Source organism: Pelophylax lessonae (assembly GCF_965119305.1).
Source record: "Pelophylax lessonae genome assembly, chromosome: 8".
In the NCBI taxonomy this organism is placed as follows: domain Eukaryota; kingdom Metazoa; phylum Chordata; class Amphibia; order Anura; family Ranidae; genus Pelophylax; species Pelophylax lessonae.
This window is the reverse complement of record NC_138775.1, coordinates 84314680-84335545: the sequence shown is the minus strand read 5'-3', so window position 1 is coordinate 84335545 and position 20866 is coordinate 84314680. Positions and strand designations below refer to the sequence as shown.

Sequence of the window (20866 nt, the reverse complement as noted above, 5' to 3'; positions counted from 1 at the left end):
TTTTGTGTATATTGTACTGTCTGTATTTTAATAAATGCTATTTATTTGTCAATTTATTGCTCTTATGGTTGATATATATATAGGCACAATTAAATCCACATTTCCAGGACATGGTAGCCCCTTGTCTACCAACCTGGTCACATCTATTTTCCAAATGTATCCCAGGGGACGGTGCCTGTTGATAATTAGACCACTCCTCTCCACATCATGTGAATGTCAGCATTTGTCCGCAGCGAACGGAACGCACCATATGTCCCTGTACTGCAGTGCAACATGACTCTTTAAATAAAGTTAAAAAATAAAGAAAAAAGCAAGCAGTGTGATGTGTTGGAGGGCTGCTCCTTTCCAGAGATCACACTGAAAAATTGCAATTTTACTGTGCAGGCTAGTGTGAACATAGAAGCTTAAACAACCAACACCCAAATACAACCTTGGCTGGCATATGCATTGCAGTGTAGTTAGGAATGTAAGGACATGTACAATGGGAACATAAAACAGCTGCTCAGCAAATGTATGGCTCAGCATGGGAGAACAAACTTGTAGGTCAGATATACTGTAAGGCTGTTTTTAGATCCTTTCCCTGGTGATTTGACCTTCAGCAGTGTAAGGCTCCATGCACACTGTGCTTAAAGCGGGGTTCCGGCCTCGGGGATCAATTTGAGCTAAAAATACCCCCGGGACAGTCAGGGCTAGTACATTTCATAATAGATAGCCTCTGAACTGTCCCGGGTCGCACTTACCTGTAAGAAGAAATACTTACCTTGAAGATTTATTCTCCAGCGCTGCCATCTCAGGTGTGGGCAGCTGAAGCCGCAGCGTCCCTCTTCGTGTCCTCTTCCGTGTCCTCTTCATGACGTCGGAGTCCCACAATGCACTGCACCGGCCCCGCTCGTCACTTCCGGTGCAAGCGCGGCATCCCTGCACAGCTTCTGGGCATGCCCAGAAGCTGTTTAGCAGTGAATACCGTGCCTGCACCGGAAGTGACGAGTGGGGCCGGTGCAGGCGCATTAATTCCTGGGAGCGATGATGTTCAGCTCCCAGGAATCATTGAAAACCGGAAGTGACGGCATGGCCGCGGCCGCAGAGGGAGGAAGTGGAAGGAAGATGAATATATTTTCTTCTATAATAAGGTAAGTGGCCAAAAAAAATCACCATTATCCATTTCTTTTTCAGGTTCCCCTTAGCAAGCAGGTGGCCCAAAATCGATTTTATCGATTTTGAGGCCGGAACTCCGCTTAAAAAAAAAAAAAAAAACGACAGTTCCCCTGGCAGAAAAAAATGCTCATATAAAGCGTTTTTGTACAGTTTAGGGCAGTTTAGGAGAGTTTAGCATTTTTTCTGCTAGAAAGTTCCAATCAAAAAGCAAACCATAAAGGGTTTTTTTCCTTCCTCTAAACGTTGAGCTTAAAATATGCCTCTAATCCTCCTAAAGTGCAAGGACACATTGGATAACATTGAGCTGCTTCTGCAGGCAAAACACAAAACTCTTGTAGAAGCATTGATTTTTAAGCCAGTGTGCATGGACCCTATCAAAAAAAATTTAACTGAGGAAACCACTCACAGGAATAGTGAAATATCTTTTACTTTACTAAAGAATTCCAGTTAAACTATTACTAGCTATACTGTGATTTAATTAAATGAAAACTTTCATAGACATTCTTTAGGATATTCGTGATCAACGTAGTTTTATTACTGTTTTACTTGAAATTACAATATATAGAATGCCAGGAATTTAGACTGCAGCACCTATGAGAGTCTAGAAAGGTAATTTGTAGCAAGCATGGAACTTTTTTAATACACCTTAATTTTGGCTGATGTGCCGTGACCTAAGTAATATTAAGTTAATACATTGTCTATTTTTTTTTTTTACATCAAATTTTGTTTTATTCCTCTTTGCAAAGAGTGTGGTGGCTTACTGGCTTCATAATCTTAAATATTCTGCACCTGAGCTTCTAGTACATAAAGAAAATATGCATGAATTATTATTTAACTATATGGCAAAGATTAAGAATAGGGTACATACATACAGTACATACACATAGGCCAGACCTCGAATTATGGTCTAATTATAGTAATTAGCCCAAGCGTGTAAACTCAAAATGAAACAGTAGGCCGAATTGAGTGTAATAAATCTTCCAAATGGGCCAAGTGCCAGAAAGTAGCAGAAAAACCCAGTTAAAAAAATGCTCAGTTTATGAATGTCTATGGACGTACTATGCTCTGAAGTGTATATGCACAAACTCATTCTATTGGCTAGAATATTAATTTATTCTAGCCATTAGAATACATTTAAATGCTTATATGTGCGCAAATTATGCCAGTAAGCTCCTTTCCAAATAAAAGTTTGGAGCATTTTTGTCTGCCCATGAACAATGCTGTAAAATACAAATCTAAGTGCCACGTGTGCATGGACACATTGTATTCAGAAGCATTAATTTAAAAAACTGTCTCCAAAAGCTGTGCTATTTCTGCCGATGTGCGTGAGACCTTGAAGATATACAGTATAAAGTTTTTGTTTGGTAAACTGTTTTATTAAATATCCTTCTCAGATTTATTTTTATAGGTTGACAAATGGACACTGTTTTTTTATTATTTTATTTTTAAAGCACTTAAAAAAAGTCTCCTTTAAAAAAAGGTATTTTTTTCTCTGTGATTAGCAAGTGCAAAGAAAAATACATTTACTGGCAGGCGTCACAATAAATGATAGGTTTTTGCTAACAAAGCTGTGTAATTACTATTTCCTGGACCTCCTCATGTCAGCCTACTATGGGTCAGCTCTGCCCCTCTGACCCCTTTAGGACAATCTCTAACTAGCCTTTAAAGTATGGCTGTCTCCCCTAGGAAACTGTTCTTTTTTCATCCTCGCTCTGGACACCTTTAAAAAAAAAAAAAAGTATTTTTTAGGTCTTTTTGGCCAGATGGCTTTTTCCCAAGTTCCAACATTCCATGGACTACGTTCCAAGTGAACTGAGAAACCACTCTTTTCAGACGATTAAAGAGAGAGAATGTGAAAAGGAATTCAATCTGATTCTTCCCTTTCATCCTACTTGGGATCAGTTTGGTCTTTTCGAAGGGAATGACCACTTGGTGTCCCAAGGGGGTTTAGGGGAGTTTCATGGCATTGGCAGGGGTTAGTCCTTCCTGAACAGTCAGGATGGTTCAGTTTGACTAGCTACCCGCGGCTTCCTCTGTCTTCAGAAATTATGGCACATTGCACAAAACTAGGGCAGTTCCTTGTGCATATAGGCCAGGGGGTTGGCAGAAGTAGAGTGTAAGCATCGGGGTATGCTGGTAAACACTTTCATTCACCACTAAAGAATGGGCCTGACCTTGCTGCCTTCTGAGGAACTTCTTCATATGATTTTCTGCGGCTGTCTCTCATGTAAATAGGTTTAGACAGCAGGTTGAGTTATTTTGGAGTCTTTATTCCCTCCCTTCCTGAAATATTGCTTGGTATGTCCCATAGTAGGCTGACGTGAGGACGTCCAAGAATAAGGAAAATTGTTTTCATACTTACCGTAATTTTCCTTTCCTGGATCTTCCTCATGTCAGCCGAGGATTTCCCACCCAGGTCTCCATCGCAAGGCTTGTAAGGGAACAGTTTCCTAGGGGAGACAGCCGCACTTTAAAGGCTAGTTAGAGGTTGTCCTAAAGGGGTCAGAGGGGCTAAACTGACCCATAGTAGGCTGACATGAGGAGGATCCAGGAAAGGAAAACAATTTTCCTTAATCATAGCTGACATTATGATCACATGATCAGAAACCACATTGATTAGTAGGCATTGTGAGTTGTCAAATGACAGAGCAGTCAATTGGCAAGGATCATGCAACACTGGACATTCCTAATTGTCGAAATTAAATGTACACCATAAAGGGGAATATCAGTCTACAGATTTTGGTTTCAAAGGAGTGATACTGATATATTTTTTCCTTTTTTTAGTTAGCATAAAGGAAGGCTATAACCTGTCACGTTTATTAATACTTGTAAATCAAGTCGCGCTATAATATGATCAATGGAGATGTAAAGTCCATGCAGTCCACACAGTAAATGGGGATATAATCCAGGACCAGACTCCCTTAAGGGTGTATGCTTACCAAATTGAGGTAAGATAAAGGCAGACTCTCTAGGTAAATCTTGTCACCTTGACAGTAGATCCAGGCCCAAGTAAACGATTACCTCAATGGTCGTTTCATCATGAAAGTAAAGTAAAAAACGCAATAGCGTAAAACCCAACAAACTAAAAATTAAAGTGATTAAACACCACAGTGTTCATTGAATGATGGGTTAAGTGTAGAATTACCTCCACCAATGTGATTACTCACTGATAGCGGTAAATTAATAAAAGGTAAAACCATGCAAAAAAAAGAAATTAAGTCATAGATACCCCTTACCAATGTGTGATAAGGGTTAACACCATGAATAAATATGTCGTACTCCGGCTGAAGTCGCCTCTTACCGGACAACAATAAATTAGTGGCCAAAGCGAAAAAAGGCGATAATGTGAAAGTTGCGTGCTGAACCACCACCAGCTAGATTCGCCTCTTACCATGTGAGGATAAAGGTTAGCCAAATGTGCAAAACACAATCCAGTGTACCACTCGGAGCCAATATCAATACACACCGGTAGGGGTCACCTCTTACCGAATAGAAATAATATTCAAGCCTGTATGGTGCATCGAGCATCCAGGGACCCAACCCTTGACCTGGGGTGCAGTTTCTCAGATGTTTCCAGAGATATTGCGGGTGTTCACCAACATGAAGAGAAAAAGGCTCCCCTAGGATAAAACCATTTAAAACGTTTATTAAATAAAAGCAGAAAAACTTACAAAAGACCAGGAATGTAGGAGCAAAGTTAGCAGCCGCTGGCCGGACGGCTCCGCTCGTCCGCACTCTCCGGTCGCAATCCGATGACGTCAGTACGCCGTGACCTAACGACGTTTCGTCACAGATGACGTTTTATTAATTTACCGCTATCAGTGAGTAATCACATTGGTGGAGGTTATTCTACACTTAACCCATCATTCAATGAACACTGTGGTGTTTAATCACTTTAATTTTTAGTTTGTTGGGTTTTACGCTATTGCGCTTTTTACTTTACTTTCATGATCCAACGACCATTGAGGTAATCATTTACGTGGGCCTGGATCTACTGTCAAGGTGACAAGATTTACCTAGAGAGTCTGCCTTTATCTTACCTCAATTTGGTAAGCATACACCCTTAAGGGAGTCTGGTCCTGGATTATATCCCCATTCACTGTGTGGACTGTATGGACTTTACATCTCCATTGATCATATTATAGCGCGACTTGATTTACAAGTATTCATTAGGGTGTGGTCACACTTGAAGTTGCTGCTGCGTATTTCTGCTTCCTTCAGCGTGGTTAATTCCTTGTTTTACACGTTTATTAATACAATAAAAAAATAATCTGAACAAGAAATTAGGATACAAGGCTCCAAGTATGAGAGTAACAGTCTACTCCTTAGAGATATAAAATAATACATGAGTGCTTCTCAGTATTGTTTCAAGTTTTTGTTGCTGTCTATAACTATATTGGTATAATTTTCCTTGCTTGGTAACAATGGTCACCCATGTGTATACACTATGTCAACCTTTTTACCCCAGAGGAACACTTGCAATTTATTCAGGTCCCAGAAAACTCTAGCAAAATTGAGTTATTTAGGGTCAGTGGGAGTTATGTCCCCTGCATTGGTGGTCAGTGGGAGGAATGCCCGCCTTACAGTGCTAGTCATAATTCCACCCTTAAAGCAAGCTGAAATGTTTATTGGTATAATGCTGCTGGCTCTGCCAGGTGGTGATGGACAAGTAATTATGTAGGCTGCAGGCACCGTCAAATGGGAGATCAATCAGCCACAGCTCAAGGCAATCTCTGGAGGATCCTTACGGTGTCACGAAACCTTGGCTGAAAGCAGGTGGCCTAAACAAATACCAAAGCCAGCTACTATGTGATTCACAAGTCACATAAAGTATGCAAAATTCTCTCTTTGCCCTTCCTGACTGAGCCAGATTTTCATTCATTTGTGTCTCACATGCTTCCCCTCTGACACTGCAGCTCACAGCAGAAGTGTATCAGCATCAGCAAAGGTTGTTCGTATTGTCAATGCAAAAAGCAGTGGGCAGAACTAGGTGTCATCAAGTGCTGAATAACAAGTTACAGGGCACTGAATCAGCAGTGACAATGTTCATAGCCTTGCCCCTGCAACATTTACTTCATCCTACTGTAGTTCAATCAGGCATAGTCTACATGAGAGTGGCAACTTTACTTTGGATTCAGAAGTGATGTAGCATCTTTGCCACACCATCAAATGAAGTCGTATTAGGTGGACTTCACTGGCAGAATCAACAAGTATTTACTGCTCTTTGCAGGGAGACTGTAAATAATAAAATGCTGCAGCACATATTTATATTTGGATGCCATAGTTCTACTATAATAGAGTGGAGTAGGGTTCGAATTTCTGTCATACACTGCTTTGTTCTCAGTTCCAGTGTTTACCAGGGTAGGAAGTAAGGAAAGCTTTCTCCAGCAAAGACAAAAACTAAGAAAACATTGATTGAATTACGGGATTTCAACAAGATAAACCTTCATACTCACCTAGGTGGATGTAGCATCGATCCAATGCTGCAGCTGTCCCTGCTGGCTCTACACTGAGAACTGAGAGATCAAAGACTGCTGATCACTCAGTTCTCAGGTCTGCTTTGAGCACAGAGCAGTGACTGTCCAGTCACTGTTCTGTGCTCTGCCCCTGCAACGTTAACTGGAGCACCAGGCTGGGGAGGGGGTGGAAGCGGCTGGCTCAGACTCTCAATGACACACTGAGAGGCTGAGCCAGCTGCCAGTCAGGCATCTGGGTGAATCCCGACATTATTGTTGGAATCCTTGCAGAGTCTAGGCCGGCTTTGTGACATTAGCCGACAGCAGACATTAGTCCGCTGCCGGGTGAATCTGGGTCACAGGAGTGTTGAACTTACTGCACTTCTGTGACCTATAGGCGAAATATAGGCAAAAAAATTATGGCCATACTTTACCTTTTAAGTATCAAATTTTCTACTAAAATATAAAAAAATGAAAGTTTTTCCAATCATGTACAGTTCATAATTTTTTTTTTATAGTTAACTTTGTAGCCATAGTATTATTACAGTTGTCATACATGTAATTTGTTTCTTTTTCTTACTTTCCATATCTTCCATCATCCTCAACCCACCACAGGACAACGTAAGTATCCTACATTGAACACTTTGACTTTAATGGCCAAACATACACTATGTTGTTGCACAAAGGAGAACACAGTACGATTAGTGCATGTAGGAGCCAGTAAAATTTGAGAAAATTGGGGTATCATAAAAAATGAAGACCATGTGGTAGGAAACTCAGTCTAGCATTCAACCCTACTCAACTCTTCCTCATTTACAGTATGTAGGAACTATAGAGCAAGGTGTAGGGGAAAGAAGTTCATTTGAAGGGGCAGGACTTCATGTCACCATTATTCTTGCACATTGGGCCTTGCTCACAATGCTTTGAAATAAATGCAAAACAAGCATCCAACATAGTGAGTTGTTGTGGGCTAAATTATAGACATCTACTATATGAAAAACTATAGAAAACCATAGGCAGCTGACTTCCAATTGCTGTACATAGCATCTGGTCTTCTGTGACACAATACTTCCTACTCAGCTGTGAAGTGCTAGTACTAGCTTTCTCCATGGAGCTCTGGATGTCAGGGAGTAACTTATTTTCCATGCAGCTCCAGGTGCCAAAGATTAGCCACCTCCATGCAACCCTGAATAAGCATACTCCATGCAGAAATGGGTTTATAGAACTAATCTACATTATTACAAGGTCAAAGACTGTCATCCTCCATTAGTTCATGGATCAGTAAAGCCTCGTACACACGTACCGATCGTCGGCCGAAGGATCGGCCGTCTTTTGTCCAGGGCTGTAGTGTCTGTTGAAAACTGCAAAAGACTGCACACGAATTTTGTCGGCCAACAACAGCTGACTGCAGAAGTGATGTCATGTGATGGTTAACTTTCCTTGTCTTTTTTCTTTTCTGAGCATGCCCGGTCTTGCTAATCTGCTGTCTGTCGGCCAAAATCTGTACTGACTGGCGAACAATCGGCCGTTCTGGTGTTGGCCAACAAAAATTTTAATGCTTGCATGACAGATTCTGTTCGGCCGAAAATGCGCTGTCGGCTGTCGGAAGCATCATACTAACAAGCCTACAATCGGCCGATCGGTCGTCGGCCGAATATTTACGGCCGACAATCGGTACGTGTGTATGGGGCTTAAGTAAAAGACCCCCAGACGGTTGTGGGTGCCATGATTTAACCTGCTTTGGGCAATTTTTGTGCCTAAAATTGAACAACTGTAAGCGGCAGGGTCTGGCTTATCCTTTTTAAGATTTAACTATTTCTTTATAGATGAAAATGTTTACTCTGCACAACCAGCTCCAGGTAGGTATTTTTTAGTATCTCTATTGAATATTTGTCGACTTTTGCAGAGAATACTGTTATTTCCTATGTTTTATCGAATAATATTTTAACATTATAAGATAAGAATAGTATAAATGCTGAAATGGTATACAGTATAAAATCCATATATATTTTATCTGGAATACCTGATAAATACAGGTTTTTCAAATAATTGGACTTTCTATAATTTGGTTGTCACTATCAGATTATATTTTACAAGAGCATCACTTTTTTCTATACCACTCTGAGCATTATTACTGTCTTTAAAATGTACTTGCTTTAAAAAATATGCATAATAAATTGCTGTAAAGCAATAACATGGAAAACATTCACCTGGTTCCTGGATTTTCCCTAAATTACCAGCCCCAAGTCATGAAAGCTGATATGTGATTTGTATAGGACCAGACCAACATCTATAGTAGTGATTGCACTGCTGCCATGGTCAATGATTGATCCATAGCGCGATACCATGGGCTGGGTAAAATAACTAAGGGGGCTTGTTATAGTGAAAACATTGCCCTTTAATATTGGGAAAGATTTAGAATTTCTGTCAAATTTCTATTACTGTCAAGTGTTAATGGATATGCACATACTTGTTGCATATCAATGACTCACCAAATAATCAAGGAGGGATAAGGATGACATCCTTGTACCTTGTTACTTTAAAAGCAAGTTAGCAAGGGCAGGTCTAAAATTTCTAAATCATCAAGTTCCTTTTAATGTCAAAGCAAGATCCACTTATAGTGTAACTAAAGGCAACACTTGTTTGTTCTGCGTAGAGTGGAGAAGGATTACAAAACCTGTCAAGTTTTTATTACTGCATGTGCCTCTGTTAAGACAATTCATCCTCTCTCTTTGTCATGTTTAACGTTATCACAGAAAATGATGGTAAAAAATAAATCCCAAAATTTGGGTTGTCCCCACAACAGAAATAGAGGATAAATCTTCCAAAGGGGACGCTGGTTATGGTGAACTTGGTAACGACCAGGAATACCTTAATGTGATTTCCTATCACTTCCTGTTTTGGCTATGGGACAGGAAGTGAAGTAGCCCAATGGGACACAGATGGCAACAAACACTGGCAGTGGTTATAACCCTTCCTTACGCTATCCAAAATTTAAAAAAAAATAGTCCTGCCTGGGTAGCAAAGGGCAAGCTCCTTTTGAACCAGCATCCTTTATTAAGGTTAATTCTGAAAGGACTAACTATTTAATAATAATATTACATTTACATCAAATATGGATATCAAAGTCTACCCTCCCCATTTTTAAATATAGTAGAATACACCTGTAGTAACTCCCCGAGATGGTGAGCGGTCGGTGCACTAGTTTGTAGTGTTCTCCTAGCACCTGAGCAATCATGTTGATGAAAGAAAGCCGGCAGCTCGATCTTCCACAATAATAAATGTCTTAGTCCAGGTGTGGTACAAAAAAACACAGGGCTTGCACGTTTCAGAGTGTAGCCTTAAACACTTCTGGACCGGAAGGTTTTACCCCCCTTAATGACCAGGCCATTTTTTTGCGATTTGGCACTGCGTTCCTTTAACTGACAATTGCACGGTCGTGCGACGCTGTACCCAAATAAAATTGATGTCCTTTTTTTCCCACAAATAGAGCTTTATTTTGGTGGCATTTGATCACCTCTGCAGTTTTTTTATTTTTTGGGCTCTAAACAAAAAAAGAGCGACAATTCTGAAAAAAAAAAAAAATATATATATATATATATATATATATATATATATATATTTTACTTTCTGCTATATAACATTCCCAAAAAAAAAAAAAAATACATTTCTTTTTCATCATTTTAGGCCAATTTGTATTCTGCTACATATTTTTGGTAAAAAAAAATCTCGAGAAGTGTATATCGATTGGTTTGTGTAAAGGTTATTGCGTCTACAAACTAGGGGAAAGATTTATGTAATTTTCATTTTAATTTTTTTTTACTAGTAATGGCAGCAATCAGCGATTTTTAGCGGGACTGTGACATTGCGGCGGACAGGTCGGACACCTAACTGACATTTTTGGGGGGACCAGTGACATTACTACAGTAATTAGTGCTAAAAATATGCACTGTTATTGTGCTAATAACACTGGCAGGGAAGGGGTTAACACCAGGGGCGATCAAAGGGTTAAGTGTATCCCTAGGGGATACTTTATAACTGTGGGGGGGATGGGCTTGCTGCATGAACACAGAGACCCGTGTTCCTAAATAAGAGGAAAGAACAGCTGTCCACCGTGTTTACAATATCAGACCGCCATTCTGTCTCCAGGGGGAGCGATCGCGGGTGCCCGAGGTAATAACAGCCTCCTGACCTGCTGATTGGCTCCCCTCCGTGGGCCAATCGGTAAATGTACGCGGCCCCACTAGTGGTGCCGCGAAGCGACGTACAGATACAGTAAATTGTTTCAAGGGACAGAGTCAACCTGCCGCTGTAAAACTATGGCAGGTGTTTGGCAAGTGGTTAATCATAGCCATGATGGCTATGATTAGGGCTGCATGCCGAAATGTATAAGCCCTGTGTTATTTTGTACCACACCTGGATGAATAAATGTATTTATTGCGGAAGATCGAGTTCCTGGCTTTCTTTCATCTCCGTACTCTTCCCATTTAGCTTGGGGAACAAGGACTAGCCTCAACCCAGTTCTGGGTACACGGATTTATACCTGCAGTTTTAGGATGAAAATTTTGGCCTTTCCAATGCATGTTTGGTGCAGGGTCTGAACCTTTTATCATGATTTGACCATTTAATAAAATCCCTTTTCACAGTTCCAAATGCTTACGTTGCTCCAATAGTTCCAGGTATGTCATTTTTATTACTACTTGTTGAATGTTTTGTACACTTTACTAGAAGAAAAACTCTTTTGTCTCTAAAGAAGGATAAGTAACCTTGAAGCATATACCTTAAACAACAAATCATCAAAGGCAGCTCCCATATTCCTATAACAACCATTTCTTGCTTAACCACCTTACCACCGGAGGATTTTGCTGTCTTATGGGCCATACACGCTATAAGATTTTCTGAAGACTTTTTCCTTCAGATTTACCTTTTCTATGTAGTGCAAGGGCCTGCCAGATTGCATACAAATTGAAAGTGTTTAGGTTTGACCTCATATTATCTGGTTTTGGTAAATCTAAAGAAAAAAGTCTTCAGAAAATCTTATAGTGTGTATGGCCCATTACGTCCAGGCCACTTTTTGCGATTCGGCACTGTGCAAATTTAACTGACAATTGCGTGGTCATGCAACGCCGTACGCAAACAAAATTGACGTCCTTTTTTTCCCCACAAACAGAGCTTTCTTTTGGTGGTATTTGATCACCTGTGCGATTTTTACTTTTTGCGCTATAAACAAAAAAAGAGCGAAAATTTTGAAAAAATAACAATATTTTTCACATTTTTATATATGAAATTCCCCCCAAAAAAATGTAAAAATCAAAATTTTTTATCATTTTTGGCCAATTTGTTTTCTGCTACAAATTTTTGGTAAAAAAAATCGCAATAAGCGTATTTTGATTGGTTTGAGCAAAAGTTATTGCGTTTACTAACTAAGGGAAAGATTTCTGTCATTTTTGGTGGTTTTTTTTTGTGTGTGTGTGAGTGATGGTGGCGATCTGCAATTTTTTTTGCAGGACTGCGACATTGCGGCAGACAGATCGGACCCTTGACTGACATTTTTGACACTTTTGGGGGTACCAGTGACATTACTACAGTAATCAGTGCTATACATATGCACTGTTACTGTAAAAATTACACTGGCAGGGAAGGGGTTAACTTTATTGGAGAGGTAGGGGTTAATGTATGCCTTACTGACATGTGTGGGGGGAGGTGACTGAGTGACACAGGGACAGATTGCATGTTCAGCTATGCTGAACCCTACAATCTGACCCTGCCTGTCACTTAGGAGATCCGCCCGCTCTGTTTACACTCGATTCCCCGACGATCGGGGAAGAGCAGCGGCGATCACCGCTGCTCCTCCCCTGGCCCGACTCCCGCTGTGACTGAACACAGCAGGAGTGAGCCTCCGGCGGTGCGCACGCGCCGCCCACCGGTCGTTATGTGGTTAAAATGTATTTGGAGTCAAAGTTTTTTCTTCCAGTTCTGGATAAAGCATGGAAGGGTTCGAACCCATGTTAGGTTTTGCTGTCAGTGTCAATACTGTGGAGATTGACCGTATTTTTCCTGGTAGCCATTGTCACCAGAACAGAAAGGGATGGGAAATCCCAAAATTTAGAATTGGCAGTAGAACATGGGGTAAGGGGATACCTTTCAATGGGGACACTATCCAAGAGGAGAATTACACTCACTATGCAGAGACTTTATTTCACTTTCTGCTGTATCTCTAGGACAAGTAGTGAAGGATTATCTCCCCAGCAGGACACAAGCAGTAAAATGAACCAATAGGGGTTTTATCGCCACCAACTCTAGCAGAGCTAAAAAAAAAAAAAAAGTGGTCATTAAACATACTGTACACTTTAAAGCGGTTGTAAGGGTGTTTTGCACACCCTTTGTTTTGATATTCCCAGAATATATTTAGAAGATGCAAAGTTTAAAGTGGTATTAAACCCAAAAGAAAACATTTATTATATCGCGGCTTGTCAATTCTTAGATATGATGGCTATATTAGATTTGTTTTTTAAGGGTTTATTTTTTCTATTTTCACCTGGTAGTCTGTTGTTTTTAAAAAGAACAAGTTCTCTTGCAAATGTGTCAGGTACAGGGATAAGACAAGCCATTCACCACTGAAAGTGGTGCTTACAATGATCAGGTTTAAATCTGCTAGTTCTTCTAACACTCCCCTCCCCCCAGATGAAAAATGCTGCTGTACGAAGGTGTGCTTCCTTATGCTTCTTCATCCAGAGTGGGGGGGGGGGGGCATTGTAATACAGGAGGTGTGTTACCGGCCAGATCACCAGATGAAAACAGAGGGGAAAAAAAACTAAAAAAAAAAGAAAACTAATGCACCCACTACAGCAAATGATTATAAGCTGCAATGTAAGTTGGTTTTGGGGTTACTACCACTTTTATCACAGTGTCTGAAACAGAACTGTTTGGACTTTTAGCCCATTTTAAAATAAACCCCAAAAGGTCTGCAACATTAAAGTGATTGTAAAGTCTTTAAAATAACTAAAGTTTTTAAATAACAGATATGTTATACTTACCTCCTCTGTGCAGTTGTTTTGCACAGAGCAGCGCAGATCCTCCTCTTCTTGGGTCCCTCTTTGGCTATTCTGGCCCGTCCCTCCTGTTGAGTGCCCCCACAGTAAACAGCTTGCTATGGGGGCACCCGAGCCGAGCTGCAGCTCTGTGTGTCCATTCAGACACGGAGCTGCCATTTGGCCCTGCCCCCTCTCTCTCCTGATTGGCTAACTGACTTTGATTGACAGCCGTGGGAGCCAATGTCGTTGCAGCTGTGTCTTAGCCAATCAGGAGGGAGAGCCAAGGAACTTGTGGACATCGCTGGATAGAGATGGAGCTCAGGTAAGTGTTAGGGAGGCTGCTACACACAGAAGGCTTTTTATCCTCATGCATAGAATGCATTAAGATAAAAAAGCTTCTGACTACAACTCCTTTAAATGGCTTAATTTTTGTATTACCTGTGCATTCCAGGCATTACATTTATATCTTTGTAATGGAACTATTTGGTGTCACAAATCAGTGTTTATGGTGTGTGATGCAGTACAGCGTCCTGTGACAGACCGTCAAAAAAAAGCCCTTTTTGTTAGTGCATAGCAGCCAATTAGCTTCTCCCTTTTCTTCTTACTAGGACAGGTAAGAAAATGTAAAGAGTTGCTGAGACAGTTATTTTGCAACATTTTTATTTAGGAGGTCCATTTGTAAATCTGGTCTTTGCTTGTCGTTTCCGATTTGCAAAAGTGTGCAAAATACAAATGTAAATATATTTGATTGCATACAACAATATGCACCATTAAAATTATGCTGGTCACTGGGTTATGGCGTCACCAGTCGTGACATTGTTAGCATTTTTTTTATTAGTAGTTATTACAATTAATTTAATTTAAAAATAAATGTAAAGTTGTATAATGCAATTATGAATTCATCTGTGATATTTTGATTTACAGCACAGCAAATTCGAAACTATGGTGTAAGAAACTGGGGTATGTTTTTTTCCCCATCTTTTCAAACCACTACTTCACTGGAAAGCAGTGGTGTCACTAGTTTTTAGGAAACTGTATTTTCCAAAATGTTATTAGTACTGTTCTAATCCCACATGCCCAGTACCCATACATTTCCTTACCTATACTTTAGTGATACCCCTCTCAACTCCTTTATAAAAAGCAAATGAAAACCAATGTTCATCAGATTTGTGAATGCACCTGATCATTTTCCCGTCCCCTGGGTGCTGAAGAGTTTTGGGGGGTACTTTTTTACATCATCTTATATTATGTACCGATACAGTCAAGTCCATAAATATTGGGACATCAACACAATTCTAATCGTTGTGGCTCTATATACCACCACAATGGATTTGAAATGAAACAAACAAGATGTGCTTTAACTGAAGACTTTCAGCTTTAATTTGAGGGTATTTACATCCAAATCAGGTGAACGGTGTAGGAATTACAACAGTTTGTATATGTGCCTCCCATTTTTTAAGAGATCAAAAGTAATGGGACAGATTAACAATCATAAACCAATATTTCACTTTTTAATACTTGGTTGCAAATCCTTTGCAGTCAATTACAGCCTGAAGTCTGGAATGCATAGACATCACCAGACGCTGGGTTTCATCCCTGGTGATGCTCTGCCAGGCCTCTACTGCAACTGTCTTCAGTTCCTGCTTGTTCTTGGGGCATTTTCCCTTCAGTTTTGTCTTCAGCAAGTGAAATGCATACTCAATCAGATTCAGGTCAGGTGATTGACTTGGCCATTGCATAACATTCCACTTCTTTCACTTAAAAAACTCTTTGGTTGCTTTCGCATTATGCTTCGGTTCATTGTCCATCTGCACTGTGAAGCGCCGTCCGATGAGTTCTGAAGCATTTGGCTGAATATGAGCAGATAATATTGCCTGAAACACTTCAGAATTCATCCTGCTACTTTTGTCAGCAGTCACATCATCAATAAATAGTGTTCTTGATCTGGCCAACTGTTGTGAAGGGTCTTTTCTTCACCAGGCAAAGAATTCTTTGGTCATCCACCACAGTTGTTTTCCATGGTCTTCCGGGTCTTTTGGTGTTGCTGAGCTCACCGGTGCGTTCTTTCTTTTTAAGGATGTTCCAAACAGTTGATTTGGCCACACCTAATGTTTTTACTATCTCTCTGATGGGTTTGTTTTGTTTTTTCAGCCTAATGATGGCTTGCTTCCCTGATAGTGACAGCTCTTTGGATCTCATATTGAGAGTTGACAGCAACAGATTCCAAATGCAAATAGCACACTTGAAATGAACTTTGGAACTTTTATCTGCTCCTTGTAAATGGGATAATGAGGGAATAACACACACTTGGCCGTGGAACAACTGAGCAGCCAATTGTCCCATTACTTTTGGTCCCTTAAAAAGTGGGAGGCACATATACAAACTGTTGTAATTCCTACTCCGTTCACCTGATTTGGATGTAAATACCCTCAAATTAAAGCTAAAAGTCTGCAGTTAAAGCACATAATATTTGTTTCATTTCAAATTCATTGTGGTGGTGTATAGAGCCAAAAAGATTAGAATTGTATCGATATCGCAATATTTATGGACCTGACTGTACATGTATGCAGGGTCGTTTTTCTATTTGACTTTACTCATTCTGGATATTAAGTGCTTTGCAACTTCAGTCGATATGTTGTTTCCTGGCAAAAACCTTTGAATGATAATCAAATAAAAAAAATACATGTTGTAATATGTACTTAATTAAAAACACTGACATACAAATGCCTTAAGGATTTAATTGGCTTGTATGAAAAATATAGATATTTCTACCTAAAACGCAGCATACAACATTTTTTGCAATGCACTGCAAAAAAGGTAATTGATATAAATAGTTTTTTTTTAAAAAATATAAAAAAAATACTGAATTTTACCGACAATATGTCTAAAAGTATTTTTTATTTCTGATTACAGTGGACTCAGACCCTCACTTTGTCATTGCTGATCCACGCAACAATGATGCTTTGTGCTTTAATATACAAGAGAATCCAGGTGTACTTCTGAATCTTATAATAGACAGAAAGCAAGGTATTGTACGGGCCAATAACTGAAGATTATTGTTTTGTATCATTTAAATATTAGTGTCTTTGTTAATATGACCAGAGTAAATCCAACAGAGGCCAGGGCATTAAAGTACAGTACGTACATATTCTTTACAAGCAGTAAGTCTAGGTTTACACTTGAACGCACACGTTACAGGTATAGCAGTCCACTCATTTGAATAGGCTTGCTGTACCCATAAGAAATGTGAGCAAAAAAGTTTCAGACCCTTTTTTTAAAACATGCCACATGGAATCACATGTTATTGCGGCACCATGCAGTTTCGCACTCGCAAAAGGGTTTTTCCAAAGCGTGAGGAGGCTATTAAGAATTAATTACACACCTCTGTGTCTGCTAAAGAGCTGCAGGTTTTGCCCGCAGGTCAAGAATGCTTGCATAATCACCCATATGTGAACCTAGCCTAAGTAAGCTTATAAGCTAGCCCTCACTGATCTCTGTAGCTGAAGGCACTGTGGAAAAATGAATCTTCAAATTGGCAATCCCAGCTCACCCATGTCCCCCCTCCCAGAAATAACTGGGAGCCTTCCAGCCTACTAATGAAAAACACAGGGCACCTGCTTTGCATTTATATTAGAACGACTAGAAGGCTGTCAGGTTACTGCTGAGAATACTGAGAACAACAGAACCTGACTGCAGTAATCTGTTTTGGACTTTGTGAATGAATCTCCACAGTGCCCACTAGCACATGTGCAGTGTATGCTGCATTCAAGACATGACTCTGGTGATAACTGTCACAGTTGTCAACATACTTATGTAAACTTTCAGCCGGGTTTTCTAGCTCTCAAATTTCTGACTATATATGCAGCACTATTGCAACTGCAGAATAAAATAGGAGCTAAGATGGTACTGTTCTTGGCTGCTGCAAGGATAGGATGATTAGTTCCACTTTCAGAATGTGTGACTATCTGATTGTGCATAGTTATGCCTTAAAGCTAAATTTCAGCCAACTAAAATAAAAAAAAATCCTTCTGTGTTATTAGATTTCCCACATGCATGTGTACTTATAATAGATCTTCTTTTTAAGGTTTTGCTGTGAATGGAGAACTCATAGGTGATAAGACAACAAATAAGAGTGTACAATCGATCGAAACCTATTTTGGAAAACTGGGTATTGTAAACAAGATAGTAAACCTGAGAATTGAAGTGACCACAGATGCAATCACTGTCATAGATGGTGACAACCAGACAACATTCTCATGGCTGGACACAGTCACAGTAGACCAAAAGGGGTATGTATCTGGCTCCAACTGTGTATGTGAAGCCAAACAATTTTTATTTATGGACAGATTGGCTTTTTCCTGTCTGGTAAAATGTTTTCAGCAGGGCTGGGAGTGAGGTTAAATCTCTCTAACTGGGTCTGTATAACAGTTAAAACTTGATAGAGGTTCTAACCCTTCCCTGCTTTATCCAAAACAAAAAAAAAGAAGCTATTTATTGTAAAAGTGATCTGAGTAGCTATACAGCCACCAGATCACTTTTACATGTGGGGGAAGGTGGTTTCCCCTACTCCAGTTTGACCATATGCTTTTGAGGGCAGAGGAGAGATCTGGGGTCTAATAGATCCCAGATGTCTCCATAAAGAGGACCTGTCACGACCCATGCTATCACAAGGCTTTTAAAGCATCTGATCAAACTGATCCAAGTTTGATCAGATGCTTTTGAAGGCAGAAGGGAGATCTGGGGGTCTAATAGACACACATGACGTACAGTATGCACTTTGGTAAATAGATCTTAAATCTTTTTATAGACACTAAAGGATCAATTCACAAGGTAACACATCAGAATAAGAATCCTCAGTTTCAAAAAAGTGACAGTTATTTGCAGCTAAGTCTAATGAGATTTGAAACGTACAGTCACGTGGCTGAAAATAGAACTTCTTATCCTGTATTAAAGCTTTCTGAATTGAGCCAGAAGTCACTGTTGCTCAACTATTCTGCTGCTGGACTCCAAAATGAAACTCAACAATTTTTTATGGCCCCATATATACTCATACAATGGTCAAAGAAGAAGCACACATTTGTGTAGGTGTTAAACACCAGAATAAATAAGTTTATATACACATTCATATGTTTATAATGTTGACATATATATATATATATATATATATATATATATACACAGCATATACACACACATTTTTAGGATGCATTTACCCATTCATGCATGTACTCATACTTACATGTATATACACAAATGAAGACTCCAATGTTACAAGAGAATGCTTCCAAAACAGACTGTGATGTTCTAGGAAACTGCCATGTTATCATAGATTTCAGCCACAAAGGACTTCAATGTCACTATAAATTGCTAAGTTACAAAAGACTGCAATTTTACAAGAGACTGTCATGTTACCAGAGACCACAGGCTGGCATGTTTCTACATATTGCAGTCACAAGAGACTGCCATATTACTCAATCCTACCATATCCCCAAATTCTGCTGGCACAAGAAACTACCATCTCTCAAAAGATCACCATGTTTAAAAAGTCTAATAAGTTCTCCGAGTCTACCTCTAGTGTAAGAAGGTAATTCCCTTTTTGGCTCCCAGACCAACTGTAACTGCAAGGTTCCCAGGCATCTCCCGCAGCTCCATTGTTTGTGCTATAATGTAATATCCAGAGCTAAAGAGGATGCCTACAACTTCTACAATTACAGCGGGCTCAGGAGGTTCATTTTAGAGAGCTAATAGTGCTGGCATTGCTAAAGCAGGTTTAAAGCAGGTCATGTTGTTTTTTGGGGGGTTTTTTGGGGGGGGCGGGGGGTGGGAGCTGGTTTGGATGCTGTCCTCGAGTTTTTAAAATGCACATGCTTATTGTTATGCCTTTTTTATATTTGCAGATTTAACTTTGCAATCAGTAATAAGGAGAGTGTAAAGTTTTCTTTTGGAGAAGGGGCAACATTTGTAATTGTTCTCCATAAAGTTTGGGAAAACAATCCTGTACACAGAGATTACTTGGGATTCTACACTCTGAATGACCATGCATTTTCTGAAGGAGTCCATGGACTGTTAGGTAAGGCACTGTTTGTTCTGTTCCACAGCTTCTTATATGTTGATTGTCTTGATCGCTACAGCAGTAGCCAAATTGCTGTGGAAAATGTAGTAAACTAAAGGAACAAAACCAGCAAATATATGTTAAAATAGCTGAAAAGACCACCCAATTATAACATATTAATGAGAAGCAGCAACTACATACCAACACCAATACACAAATCATACACAAATCATTCAACATGTGCCTAGTTTATAGAGGCACAGTACTAGCATAAGCAGTCCTTGTTTTCAGGTGTCAATAGTTTTTCCTTCTTTCATGTAATGGCAAAAAGTATCTGCTGTAAACCTGTAAACCTGTGGTTGAGTGATATGGTCAAACAGCACATTAGGTTAACTCTTGATTCAGTGTTTTCTCTTTTGTGGATTTATTCCAAAAAATAGATAAAAAGCAAATGCTTATTTTTTAAATTCCAATAGGGGGCAGGGATACTATGACTGTCTAGGTACATATTTTTGGAGTATTCCAAAATGTTGGGTATAAAAAATTAAATTGATGTTACATTTATTTTAAAAGTTGATATTGCTACTTTCACCAAAATGTTAATTAAAGTAAACTTTTATTCAGCAAAATAAGTCCCGACTGATCACTTCATGCTGGCCTTTTTGCAGGTATAGCTATGTAAAAAACTAAAATAAATGCCTATAGTGTTTAAAATCCAGTAATGCACTCCGCTCTGCGCAGCCTCAGTTGTCCTGTATTCTCTGCACTGTGCCGAAAATCAGAGCAGTGAGTACATCTCACTAGAGGCCAATCTTCTGACAGCCTCAAGATTTACTGCTGCTGATAAGGGGCGCAAGTAACAGGATTGACAAAGGCTGTGCTGAAGGAAGAGTAGAGTAGTGAGGAAGAAAAGAAGAGCAGGAGAGGTGTCAGAACAAACTCTGCTGCCAAAGAGACACAGAAGAGTTTAACTTACAAGAATAGTGTTTTATCATATCTTCCTGATTTTCTCACCTTTCTACTTCAGCAGCAGCAGCACTATGAGCCTCAAGCACTGTCCGCTACTGCAGGCTTCCCCTATAGCTGACTCAAGACATAAAATCAAGACTGGAAATGCACACATTTTAATTTCAGAAAGTGACATATAGTTTGTGAGACTAAAACCAGGT

The 20866-nt window shown here is 39.7% G+C and overlaps 1 protein-coding gene across 1 annotated transcript in view; it reads left to right on the top strand.

Annotated features, from left to right (window-relative positions):
- Positions 1–20866, top strand: part of LOC309562155 (inter-alpha-trypsin inhibitor heavy chain H3-like) — a gene marked incomplete at both ends in the record, with an annotated part of 120217 nt that overhangs the window by 86815 nt on the left and 12536 nt on the right. The window contains 6 exons of the mRNA XM_082266278.1: positions 8438–8470; positions 11258–11290; positions 14570–14605; positions 16559–16672; positions 17730–17934; positions 19543–19715. Of these exons, the coding sequence (XP_082122404.1) occupies positions 8438–8470; positions 11258–11290; positions 14570–14605; positions 16559–16672; positions 17730–17934; positions 19543–19715 (594 nt within the window). The remainder of the gene's footprint in view (positions 1–8437; positions 8471–11257; positions 11291–14569; positions 14606–16558; positions 16673–17729; positions 17935–19542; positions 19716–20866) is intronic.